This window comes from Hyaena hyaena, unplaced genomic scaffold, assembly GCF_003009895.1.
Source record: "Hyaena hyaena isolate Hyena2069 unplaced genomic scaffold, ASM300989v1 scaffold_632, whole genome shotgun sequence".
In the NCBI taxonomy this organism is placed as follows: domain Eukaryota; kingdom Metazoa; phylum Chordata; class Mammalia; order Carnivora; family Hyaenidae; genus Hyaena; species Hyaena hyaena.
The window spans coordinates 1,001,617-1,014,010 of NW_024081263.1; the positions used below are offsets into that span (position 1 = coordinate 1,001,617).

At 47.3% G+C, this 12,394-nt stretch overlaps 1 protein-coding gene across 3 annotated transcripts; it reads left to right on the top strand.

The window, feature by feature from the left end:
• Window positions 1-3,203: 3,203 nt before the first annotated feature.
• Window positions 3,204-5,659, top strand: ZBTB3 (zinc finger and BTB domain containing 3). Of its 3 annotated transcripts, none has more exons than XM_039257652.1 (2): window positions 3,204-3,466; window positions 3,747-5,659. In XM_039257652.1, exon 2 carries the CDS (start codon window positions 3,798-3,800, stop codon window positions 5,343-5,345), a length of 1,548 nt encoding a protein of 515 aa, XP_039113583.1. In that variant the 5' UTR covers window positions 3,204-3,466; window positions 3,747-3,797; the 3' UTR covers window positions 5,346-5,659. The 3 variants fall into 3 exon arrangements, with proteins under 3 accessions (XP_039113583.1, XP_039113584.1, XP_039113585.1); XM_039257653.1 differs by having other exon boundaries at window positions 3,204-3,400; XM_039257654.1 differs by having other exon boundaries at window positions 3,204-3,292.
• Window positions 5,660-12,394: the final 6,735 nt, after the last annotated feature.

Below are 12,394 nucleotides of genomic sequence, written 5' to 3' on the forward strand. Positions count from 1 at the left end.
TGGTTCTTGGACCTTCCTTCTGTGCCACAACCCTGAGATCAAGACCTGAGGTGAGATCAAGCATTGGACATTTAACCAACTCAGTCACCTAGGCGCCCCAGGCATATAGCTTACTTAAGAAAAAAAAAAAAAGATAATCTAGGTCCAGGATGCATGGCAATACCCCAGTGTGGCAAGCATTACATCTTTGTGCCCAAACTCTGACTCACCTTCAGTTTGATTTCTTCTGAACCTGTGGCAACAGGATTGCTTAAGCTTCCCAGTCTATATTCCTTACTACTTAGTAACTCCAGCAGCCCTCTACTATACAAAGGGTAATCCCTTTAGTCCCTTGGTTTTAAATAACATCTATATGCTGATAACATCTCAAACATGTATCTCTAACCCCAACATCCCCCGTGATCTTTAGGCTCACAAGTCTACTTAAAGGGTAAGAAGCAGAACTCTCAATTTCCCATTGTCCCCCTCTCCTCTAGGGAAATGGTTCTGTCAGCCACACTGTTGCTCATGCCAAAATTCTAGCTATCCTTCTTTACTTTTTCCCTTAATTTCTTTCTTCTTTCTTTCTTTCTTTCTTTCTTTCTTTCTTTCTTTCTTTCTTTCTTTCTTTCTTTCTTTCTTTTCTTCTTTCATTATTTTTCCTTCTTTTCTTCTTTCTTTTCTTTTTCTTTCTTTCTTTCTTAGAGAGAGAGAGAGAGGGTGTGTGTGTGTGTGTGTGTGTGTGTGTAAGCAGGGGAGAGGGGCAGAGAGAATCTTAAGCAGGCTCCATGCCCAGTGCAGAGCCCAATGCAGGGCTCAATTCAGGGCTCAACAAGGGGGCTTGATCCCATGACCGTGAGATGATGACCTGTGCCAAAATCAAAAGAGTCCAAGGCTTGGGGCACCTGGGTGGCTCAGTCGGTTAACAGTCTGACTTTGGCTCAGGTCATGATCTCATGGTTTGTGGGTTCGAGCCCTGCGTTGGGCCCTGTGCTGACAGCTGGCTCAGAGCCTGGAGCCTGCTTCAGATTCTGTGTCTCCCTCTCTCCCTGACCCTCTCTTGCTCTCTCTCTCTCTCTCTCAAAAATAAATAAAACATTAAAAAAAAAAAAAGAGTCCAAGGCTTGAGTGACTGAGCACGCAGGTGCCCCCATTCCTTTTTTTTCTTGTCCTTAATTTCCTACCCTCATTTTAGCAAAATGAGGAAACTGGTTTGACCCAGTATTTCTACACCACCACTGTCTTTGTCAAAGCACCATTATCTCCATAGGATCATTTCCATATCTTCCTCCCTGCTCCCACTTTGATCCCCTACTTCACAGAGTAGCCAGGATAAGCCTCTAAAAACTAGAATCATGGGACACCTGGGTGGCTTGGTTGGTTAAGCATTTAAGCATTTGACTCTATCTCATATCAGATCTTGATCTAATGATAGTAAATTCAAGCCCCTCATTGGGCCCTGCACAGGGTGTGAAGCCTACTTAAAAAAGTAGAAAATAAGTGGGGGGGGGGGGAAGGGAAAATAAATGAAAACCAGAATCATATCAGAACACTCCTCTACTTAAAACACATCAGGGGCGCCTGGGTGGCTTAGTCGGTTAAGCGTCCGACTTTAGCTTAGGTCATGATCTCGCGGTTCGTGGGTTCGAGCCCCGCGTCGGGCTCTGTGCTGACTGCCGGCTCGGAGCCTGGAGCCTGTTTCGGAGTCTGTGTCTCCCTCTCTCTCTAAAACCAACACCAGCTCAAGCTGTCTCTCTCTCTCCTAGAAATAAATAAAAATATTTAAAAAAAAACCCCACATCAATGGCTACCCACTACCCTCTGAATAAAATACAAATTTCTCCCCATGGCCAATGGAAATTCCATGCATTCATACCTGTGTGAGGTCAAATTTTCTTCACATAAGCAAAACAAAATCTCATAACAGCTTGAAAGCACAAGCAGATGTGAGAATCCACCTGTCTTGTATTAAGCCAGACATTAAAGAAAATTGGGAAGATATGAAATAATGCACTATTATCCTGTATATATTTTTTGGTTTTGAAAATACAAGTTATTTTTTATAACATGAAAAGTTTGCTCATGTTAGTTTTAATTCCTATACAATATTGTATGGCTTGGAAGAGTCTCTTGAAAACATGGGGGTCTCAAGCTGAGACCAGATTGGCCTACAGGCCTCTAGTACAAGGATGAAAGGCTGATGAATGTCCCTAATTCTGGCTCGATCTCTTTGGAGGGCTTGGCTGCAGAACAAAGGGAAGATGCTTAGTGTGGTGGTTGAAGGGGTGCATAGTAGTTGAAGGGCACTAAGTAACAACCACAGTAACCCTGTCAACACATTGCCCTGGTCAGAGAAGAGGCAGGTATCTTTGCCTCTCAACCTATAGCCCTTTCCTCTGGTTGCCTGAGCATTCTCAAAACATTTCCTCAGAAGTAACCACGCTTTGGGGACAACTGTTTGGCTCAGTTGGTGGAGCATAAGACTCTTGATCTCAGTGTCCTGAGTTCAGCCCCTACGTGGGACATAGAGGCTACTTTAAAAAGCAAAACTAAACTAACCACACTTTTTTCTCCTATCCTGGGAAATTTTAGGGCCTTGAGCCCACTCCCTCCCTTCCAACAGCACCTCTGGCTGCTCCAGACCCAGAGAAGGGCACTCTAATTACTCTCCATTGTAAACTGACTAGAGATCAGGCTAAGGACCCCACGAGAGCATTCGTGCAGCTGCCAGTTCTCAGACACCATCGTTACTGAGCCAGGAGCCTGGAACCATCAGATTGGGGATAGTGAAGCAAAAAGGCATCTTATCATTTTTGAGGGAAGAGGGGACCTTCAAGAGACACCTGCAGTTCACAGAGGCGTAGCTATTGCCCGCCGTTACGGCAGAGCCCGGACAGGAGTCAGGCCCCCTGGGTACTACACCAGTTTGTCGGTTCTCCCTTTCCCGGTTGCCCTGGGCATCACCCTCAGCGGGGTGGCGGGCCGCGCGCCCCGCCCAGAGGGCGTCACGCTCATCTCCATGGAGCCGGTCCCCGCCCTCCTACCGCCTCAGGTAGATGGAGAAGCTCAGCCAATCAAGAGGTCTCTGAGGCAAAGAAGGCGGGACGAGGAGGAAAAGTTTAGGACAGGAGCGCCAGCCAATCCTGAGCCTCGCTGCCTGAGCAACGGCCACCAGCACTCCCTGGCAGACGCCACTCAGAGCGGGGGGATGGCTAGTGGACACTGAGCCAATCCGTGCCGAGGGACGGCTAACTTGAGCCAATTAAAACTGAGAAGGTGGGAAGGGGCGGAGTTCGCCGGTGGCTGCTCGCTGGTGGGTGAAGGATCAGCTTTCTCTGCTAGTTCCCACCCTAGGACTTCTTAGCTCCTGGAATGCGAGAGAGAGAGAGGCTCAGGGGAGTTCCTGGAGTGGGGCTTGGAGGTATCTCCCGGGAAGGCCTGGAAGCAAAAGAGACTCCTAGTTGGAGGAGCTGCTGGAAGCCACCGGGTGGGCATTGAGGAAGCGGGGGCTGGTTCGGAGGCGGGACTTCCGGGGCGTGGCCTTCACGAGCGGGGGCGGGGCCTACGGCTAAGGCTGTGCCGAGGGGGTGGAGCTAAAAGGAGACCACTGGGTGTGACCTAGGAGAAACAAGGGTAGTGGTTTAAGCGGGCGTCTTGGGGTCAGGACGGTGTTGCCAGAGGCTTTGGAGTGGCCAGTGATAGCTCAGGATTGTCGTTAAGGTTGCTGGGGAGGCCACCTGCCCTAACTTACTGTCCTTTCTTCCCAGGGAGCCACTGGTGGGGACCTTTCTAGGGTCCTTTTCTCTCCGTGGGGTGCTATGGAGTTCCCAGAACACAGCCAGCAGCTGCTGCAGAGCCTCCGAGAGCAGCGGTCCCAGGGTTTCCTTTGTGACTGCACCGTGATGGTGGGTAGCACCCAGTTCTTGGCCCATCGGGCTGTGTTGGCCTCCTGCAGCCCATTCTTCCAGCTTTTCTACAAGGAGCGGGAACTGGACAAGAGGGATCTGGTGTGCATCCACAATGAGATTGTCACAGCCCCAGCGTTTGGGCTGCTTCTGGACTTTATGTATGCCGGCCAGCTGGCCCTGAGGGGGGATACCCCCGTGGAGGATGTGCTGGCCGCTGCCAGCTACTTGCACATGAATGACATCGTTAAAGTGTGTAAGCGGCGCCTGCAAGCCCGGGCCCTGGCAGAGGCAGACAGTACCAAGAAGGAGGAGGAAACCAACTCGCAGCCCCCTAGTTTGGAGTTTTTGTCCCACCCTCCCCGCGGCCCCCAGCCTTCGCTGGCATCTGCTGAGACATCAGGCCACTGGGGCAAAGGGGAGTGGAAGGGCCCTGCGGCTCCCTCACCGACCGTCTGCCCTCCAGATGAGCCGCCGGTGTCCGGTGGGGCGGACACAACACAGCCTGGCGTGGAGGTTGACCCCCCACATCTACGGGCCCCCCCTCCCCCAGTGGCTGATGTCTCCCTTGCCAGCCCCAGTAGCTCCACAGAGACCATTCCTGCCAACTACTTCTCTTCTGGCCTTCCAGCAGTTTCAGTGGAGCCGCTGGCTCCCCTCGATGTGGGTACCGAGGGTCTCAGGATGGTGGAAGCCAGGGGTGCTGGAGCGCCGTTGCAAGGCTTCTACCCTCCAGCTCCAGCGGCGGCCCCGGCCCCGGCTCCATCCCAGGCTCCAGCACCAGCGGAGGCTGAGCTGGTCCAGGTGAAAGTCGAAGCTATTGTGATTTCTGATGAGGAGCCCGAGGTGTCAGAGACACCTCAGGGGCCTGAGGGACTCTTCCCACCTGGGGGAGCCCTGTTTGGCGGACAGCCCCCGCAGCCCGAGGCCTTTGAGGAGCCCAGGGCGGCGGGACTGGAGGAGGTGGGGCCCAGTGACCACTTCCTGCCCCCAGATCCTCACCTACCCTACCATTTGCTGCCAGGCCCAGGGCAGTATCACCGAGGACTGGTGACCTCGCCCCTGCCCGCGCCCCCGGCCCTGCACGAGCCACTTTACCTGCCTTCTGAGTACGAAGCGAGCCCGGGAAGTTTTGGAGTTTTTACGGAGGATGTGCCCACTTGCAAGACGTGTGGGAAGACCTTCTCTTGTTCTTACACACTCCGGCGCCACGCCACCGTGCACACACGCGAGCGACCCTACGAGTGCCGCTACTGCCTGCGCAGCTACACGCAGTCAGGGGACTTATACCGCCACATCCGCAAGGCTCACAACGAGGACCTGGCCAAACGCAGCAAACCGGATCCAGAGGCGGGCCCCCTCCTGGGAGTGCAGCCCCTCCAGGGCTCCCCTACCGCAGACAAACAGAACAGCGGTGGTGGAGGGCCACCCAAAGATTTTGTACTGGGCCCCAAGAACTGATGGCGCCAAAGAGCAGAAGCCGAGGCCAGGCCTGCTCTTCCCATCATCAGAGGGCAGCCCAGGGTGGAAGCCTCTCACTTCCCCTGCGGGGGGCGGGGTGGGGAGTGCGGGGAGCAGAAGGGAGCAGAAGGAACGTTGTGCCCAGGCTGAAGATTCCTGTCGCCTGTCCTTTGCCCAGCCAGGCAGCAGGACCCTATGGGGCCTTGCGTCTCAATCAGCTCTTCTCCAAGGGCACTGGGAATTTTGCTGAGGTGTAATCACTTCTCTCCCTGCATCCCGGACCATAAAGCTAGCAGTGAAAGTATCTCTTTGAACTGGTGTTGGCTGGTTTATTCCCCAGACCCGCGTGCCTCCTGATTCTTTCATGACTCTCCTGTGGCTCTTTTAGGAATTCGACATCTGTACCAGGAGTACAGGAGTCGGTCAGGACGCTTCTGAGGGAAAAAGGGAGATGGGCAAAGGGCAACCGTAGACTTGACCTGACTTAGGGGAAGTGTGCTAATTAGGGACTCTTACAGGATGATGGGTTACTGTAGTTGAGCTCCTGTGTCCTGGGCTGTATTGAGGACTTCAGAAAAAATACTCAATTCCCAACAATTTTATGAGGTGTGAGCACCCCTCCCCCACTCCACCCCTCGCTTTCCTTTTTCCACAGACAAGGACACTCGAGACTCAATGCTTATTTTTTTGAGGGAGAGCGAGCGAGCGTGTGCATGGGTGAGAGGGGGGAGGGGCAGAGAGAGAGGGAGACATAGAATCTGAAGCAGGCTCCAGGCTCTGAGCTGTCAGCACAGAGCCCGCTGTGAGGCTCGAACTCATGGACCACGAAGTCATGACCTGAACAGAAGTCAGATACTTGACTGACTGAGCCATCCAGGTGCCCCCACTCGAGACTCAAAAATCAAAGTTAACTTATTCAAGGTCACAGGGCTAGTGAAGGGGCAAGCCAGAATTTGAGTCAGGGCTTCCAATGCCATGCGCATAGCGCTGAGTTGGAACATGGGTGAAGATAATTAACCAACAACTAGTTTTCTCTTTTGTCCTCTTGAGTGTTTGGCTTCGCTCCCTTACCCCATTACCTCTACTTCCAACATAGAAGATCTTTGGCTGACTGTTTCAACAACAGATGCTGTGTTGATTACTTGACATTCTTGCCTGTGGGTCATAATATGAATGAGGTCTCTGAAGATATAGGGAACCAAAAGGCAGAAAGCATGAAGCTCCAGGGTGGTGGGCTTGTGGTATGGACAGGATGGGCACTTGGGAAAAACTAAAAGCGAGAAACTCCAGACAGAATCTTATCATTCCTCTGGTCCAACTCCCTTACCTAGAAAGAATGAGGACAGCCTAGAGAAGTCCGATTCCCCAGCCGTGGTCACACAGGTCGTTGGTTATTGGCAGTGGAGACAGCAGAGAAATAAGGAGTCTAGAGTGTTGATGTGGGTTCTGGGAATGTAAGAGAAGGGCCTGCCCCGATGTGTATGAAGAATAGGGCCATGGGGTAAGAGGGCTCCAGAAAAACCCTTCTCTCTCCTGCACATGAAGAACTGAGTGCAAAAAAAAAAAAAAAAAAACCAACACAGGAAGGAAAATTTAAAGAAAGATGGAAACAAGTAAATTTTCTGAATTTCTTTTCTCTTTTTTTGGATTTGTCTGTCACATCCAGCACTGTGAGCTCTTGCCAGCAAGCTACTGTTTTTGAATTAGAAGAAGGTTTGGCCAAAGAAAAGCTCCTTATCTGGGGCAGTAAGGGAAGCAAACGTTGACAGTTAACATTTTCATGGCTGAATGAATTCTATGCCTTTCGCTTTCCTCGTGTTGCAATAACCTTTTAGTTTGTCTTCCAAATGGCTAATTTAATTTGTGCAAATACACTCTTACCTTAACTACTTGTTGTAATAACACAAGATCCACATGCACACACAATGAGTTGTTCTAGCCGAGTGGAGCAGCTTTTCCAGTCTTTCCTGGAGTAAATATCAAATAGGGGCGCCTGGGTGGCTCAGTCGGTTAAGCGTCTGACTTCGGCTCAGGTCATGATCTCACGATTCGTGGGTTCAAGCCCCGCATCAGGTTCTGTGCTGGCAGCTCAGAGCCTGGAACCTGTTTCAGATTCTGTGTCTCCCTCTCTCTCTGGCCCTCCCCTGCTCATGCTCTGTTTCTCTCTGTCTCAAAAATAAACTATAAAAAAAATTTTTTTTAAATCAAATCAAAATGCCTAAAAACGGTCAGTTGGCTTTCAAAGGGTACATTTTATGGTATGTGAAGAATATAAAAATTATACATAGATAATTATATGTGGAGAGACATAGAAGAACTCCATTGTCTCAGAACATTAGTTCCTAAAAGCATGGTATAATATCTGTGTCTACGCGTGTATATAATGTATACAACTTCTCCAGACAGTCTTGAGAACGTAAACCATTGCCATTGTCACTGTCTCAGCCACGTGGATCTGTTACTTAGTGAGAGTGTCCTCAAGGGGAGGCACCTGCTTTCGGTTCCCAGCATAAGATGCATTTTTCACCTCATGGAGATGGCAATTAGAATCTGCAAGATGTTCAAAGCAGCAGGGCGCCTGGGTGGCTCAGTTGGTTAAGCAGCTGACTTCGGCTCAGGTCAGATCTCGCGGTTAGTGGGTTTGAGCCCCGCATCAGGTTCTGTGCTGACAGCTCAGAGCCTGGAGCCTATTTCGGATTCTGTGTCTCCTTCTCTCTTTGCCCCTCCCCCACTCATGCTCTGTCTCTCTCTCTCTCTCTCAAAAATAAATAAACTATAAAAAAAGTTAAAAAAAAAAAAAAGATGTTCAAAGCAGCGGCCAACGCAAAAGGCCACAGTTGTCTCACTTTCTCTGCTGGACGCCCGAAGAGTTCCTGCTGGTCTGCAGAGGTATGATTAATAGAGAATTTTCTCGTTTCCACTGCTCTCGATGGTCTAAACCATGAAGTCAAGGAACCACAGGTGAGCTCATCTAACCTCTGGTCCAACAATGGATCCTCGGGGTTGTGAGTTCAAGCCCTACATTGGGTGTAGAGATTACTTAAATAATCTTTAAAAAGAAAAATAACTCACTATCCCCAAAGGAAACCTAGTCTATTGTTGGACAGCCCTAATTGTTGGATAATGCTGCTTTCTACTGAGCCCAAATCAGCCTCTTTTGAGGAGGGTATGCGCCAGGCTCCACCTATTAAGAGTTTCACCTGAGAATTGTTTTTGAGCTATAAGCTGACTTAAGTTTCACTCTTTGCTCTCTAGCTTTAGAGATAGATTTCTAATTCAGGATTTCAATTCTTTTCTTGACTGGCGATTTTATAAGTGTATGGCTTCACTTGCTGTCTATTGTCTCTTCAATCACTGGACATTCGGCCAAGCTTAGCTTCACAAAAGTCACCATTTCAGTCCTTGGCATTGGATTTTGACTTTGTTTTTAAATAATCTCTATGCCCAACGTGGAGCTCAATCTCAACGCCGAGATCAAGAGTCATAAACTCTATCGACTGAACCAGCCAAATGCCCCTGGATTTCAATCTTAATTTCTCCAAAGCCAATGTTTCCAAAGATGGTTTACCTGGTCATGTACTATTTTTATTGTAAAATATACTTACTTTTACATTTTGTTTTGTTTTTTTTTTTTCCTTTGGGAAATGATATAAAGTGTTCCAAAGTCCCCTCCCCAATTATAGTAAGCAATTTTGGTATTCATCTCTGTAAGAACCCTTGGGAAAGAAAAAAAGACCAAATACCATGATCACACTCAACAAAATGATAATAATTCATTTTTTTCATCTCCCTGACCTTTTTTTTTTACCCCAGTAAGCTCAATGCCTAACATGGGACTTGAACTCACGAGCCCAAGATTAAGAGTCACACATTTCACCAACTGAGCCAACCAGGCACCCCTTGCACCAATTTTTATTCAAATTTCTGCTTATCTTATAACCTTTTATTCACTCACTTATTTAATGATTTTAAGTAATCTCTACCCCCAACCAGCTGCCCCATCTCATAAACTTTGTTGTTTTCTTTTTAAATCAGTCCAAAGTAGAGTCACATTTATTTAATGTCTCTTAAGCCTTTTTTTTTTTTGTAATTTAGTTCAACATTCTTTTGAAAGGTTTTTTTTTTTTTTTTCTCATAAACTTTGTTGTTTTCTTTTTAAATCAGTCCAAAGTAGAGTCACATTTATTTAATGTCTCTTAAGCCTTTTTTTTTTTGTAATTTAGTTCAACATTCTTTTGAAAGGTTTTTCTTTTTTTTTTTTTAAGTTTATTCAGTTTCTTTATTTTGAGAGGAAGAAAACGCATCTGTCCGTGTACGAGGGGCAGAGGAGTGAGAGAAAATTCCAAGCAGGCTCTGTGCTCTTAACAGAGCTTGACTTGGGGTTCAAGCTCATGAACCATGAAATCACTACCTGAGCTAAAATCAAGAGTGGGATGCTTAACCAACTGAGCCTCCCAGGAGCCTTAAAATTTTTCATTTATAAGTAATCTCTACATCCAACATGGGGCTTGAACTCGTGACCCCGAGATCAAGTCACATCTTTTCAGACTGAGCCAGCCAGCCGCCCCTTAAGCCTTGTTTTGTTTTTTAATTTTAGAGAAGGTGTACACACGAGCTGTAGTGGGGGGAGACGCACAGTGGGAGAGAGTGAATCTATTTATTTTGAGAGAGAGAGAGAGAGCATGAGAGCATGCACATGGGCAGGGGAGGGGCAGAGAGAGTGGGAGAATCTCAAGCAGGCTCCATGCTGTCAGTGGTAGAGCCTTACATGGGGCTCGATCTCAGAAACTGCGAGATCATGACCTGAACCAAATAAACCGACTCAACCGACTGAGTCACCAGGCGCCCTGAGACTGAGAATCTTAATCAGGGTCCATGCTCAGTACAGTAGCTGACATGGGGCTCGATCTCATGACCCTGGGATCATGACCCGAGCCACAATCAAGAGTCAGATGCTCAAACAGCCGCCCCAAGCCTCATTTAATCTGTAAGTTCCTCTCTTCTTTTCCCTGTAATTTATTTATTGAAGAAATCGGGTTACTTGTCTTACAGTCTACAGCTTGCTGAGTATATCCCCTTGGTATCATCAACGTGTTCTTCTGTCCAAAGTTTTCTTTAAAAATGTATCTTTAAATAAAATGTTGAAAACAATAGTATAGGTAGTATGTAGTTTTGGCAAAATTATAAAGGTAGTGGGTAGGAGTTCAGGCGACACTGCTCTCAACTGTCCCTTATGTGCCTAAGTATGGACCTTCACATCTGTAATGTTTTCTCTTCAGTCACACCCTGAAATTCTGCGTGGACTCCATGCATGAGGGATTGGTAAGGTAAGCACACTCCTCCTCCAGACTTCTGAGTACTTAGACTTAGGTATCCTCTGGCTGTTTCCTTCAGGATGCGGGCTTGCCAGACCTCCTCCACACCCACATCTGACTGCCTATCTTTGTCCATTTTCCTGTCCATTAACATCTCCATTAGAAGCTGGCCTTCAAAATGAAGACTGAAATGCAAGACTGACCACTTTGTCCCTTAGCAGTGCTGATAAAAGGATCAGTACAATATGTTTCTAAAATATGTTTTTGTTTTTAATTAAAAAAAATTTTTTTAATGTTTTATTTATTTCTGAGAGAGTGAGAGAGAGAAAGAATGAACAGGGGAGGATCAGAGAGAGAGGGCGACACAGAATCTGAAACAGGCTCCAGGCTCTGAGTTAGCTGTTAGCAGAGAGCCCGATGCGGGGCTCGAACCCACGAACCGGGGCTCGAACCCACGAACCATAAGATCATAACCTGAGCCAAAGTCAGACGCTTAACCGACTGAGCCACCCAGGCGCCCGTTTTTATTTTTTAAATGATTTTTAACTGCAAGGGAGTAGGCTTAAGCTCCGGAAATAAAATATAGGTCAGTCCATTATCTACATACAAATGAAGGAATACTGCCTGATCTAAAATACGTTTTTGAATATCAGTTTTATTTTTTCCTCATCGATGCAGAGAAGATAGCTTAGTGTAACATCAAGTCTTTGGAAAAAAAAAAAAAAGAAAATCAGAAAGCAAAACTTGTCCAAAGCAAACATGCAATCATGACATAATTCTGTCAACAACCTAGGCTTAGAAATGTAAGCAGCTTGGGAAAGGAGAGAAATATTCTATTTTTGTTAGTTCTGTCCTTGGACTGACAAGATTATTTGGTTGAAAAGCTTTTTGTTGTAAGTTGTATTATTGAAGGGTATGGGAGACACAGGGCAGAGGCTGGCTCACTGGGAGAGGGGGCACTGACTCACGCACACTTGGCAAGACTGAGGACTAGGGGTTTTTTTATTGTTCTTTCTGAAATCTGTTCTTATGTGATGGCTAGTGACACATGGCTACTACCTCTACTCGTTAAGGCAGAGGCCGTATACGTTGTGGACATTATTCACAACAAGTGCACAAAATGGTAAAGGAGCAGCTCTTGGTTGATGGAGCCTCCTACTGAGACATGACTGCACCAGATCCACAGCCTGCATGGACAAAACTTCCAGAAAGTTCTATGGGGAGCTTAAGCACCAGGGAAGGAGAACTCTTCCTCATCATTTCCCTCCTCTGTAAGGAACTGAGCTTTTGCATAATACAAGGTGACAGGTAAAGAACAGACTGATGTTTTTTCCTGCTCTCTCATGGTATTGTTTCAAGAAAACACAGCAATCTGTTTGTGCCCTTGTTTTTTTTAGAGATAGGAGCATACTATAGATATACACCTATAAGAAATGAAAATGTTTACTTTTTTTTTTTGGCACGAGGGCTGAAGAATTATTAAATACATAAATGCTTGACTTAAGGTTTTAAGATAGAAGAGTTTAAAAAAAAATTTTTTTTTTAAATGTTTTATTTATTTCTAGGAGAGAGAGAGACAGCGTGAGCAGGGGAGGGTCAGAGAGAGAGGGAGATACAGACTCTGAAGCAAGCTCCAGGCTCTGAGCTGGCGGTCAGCACAGAGCCCAATGCGGGGCTCAAACCCACGAACTGTGAGATCATGACCTGAGCTGAAGTTGGATACTTAACTGACTG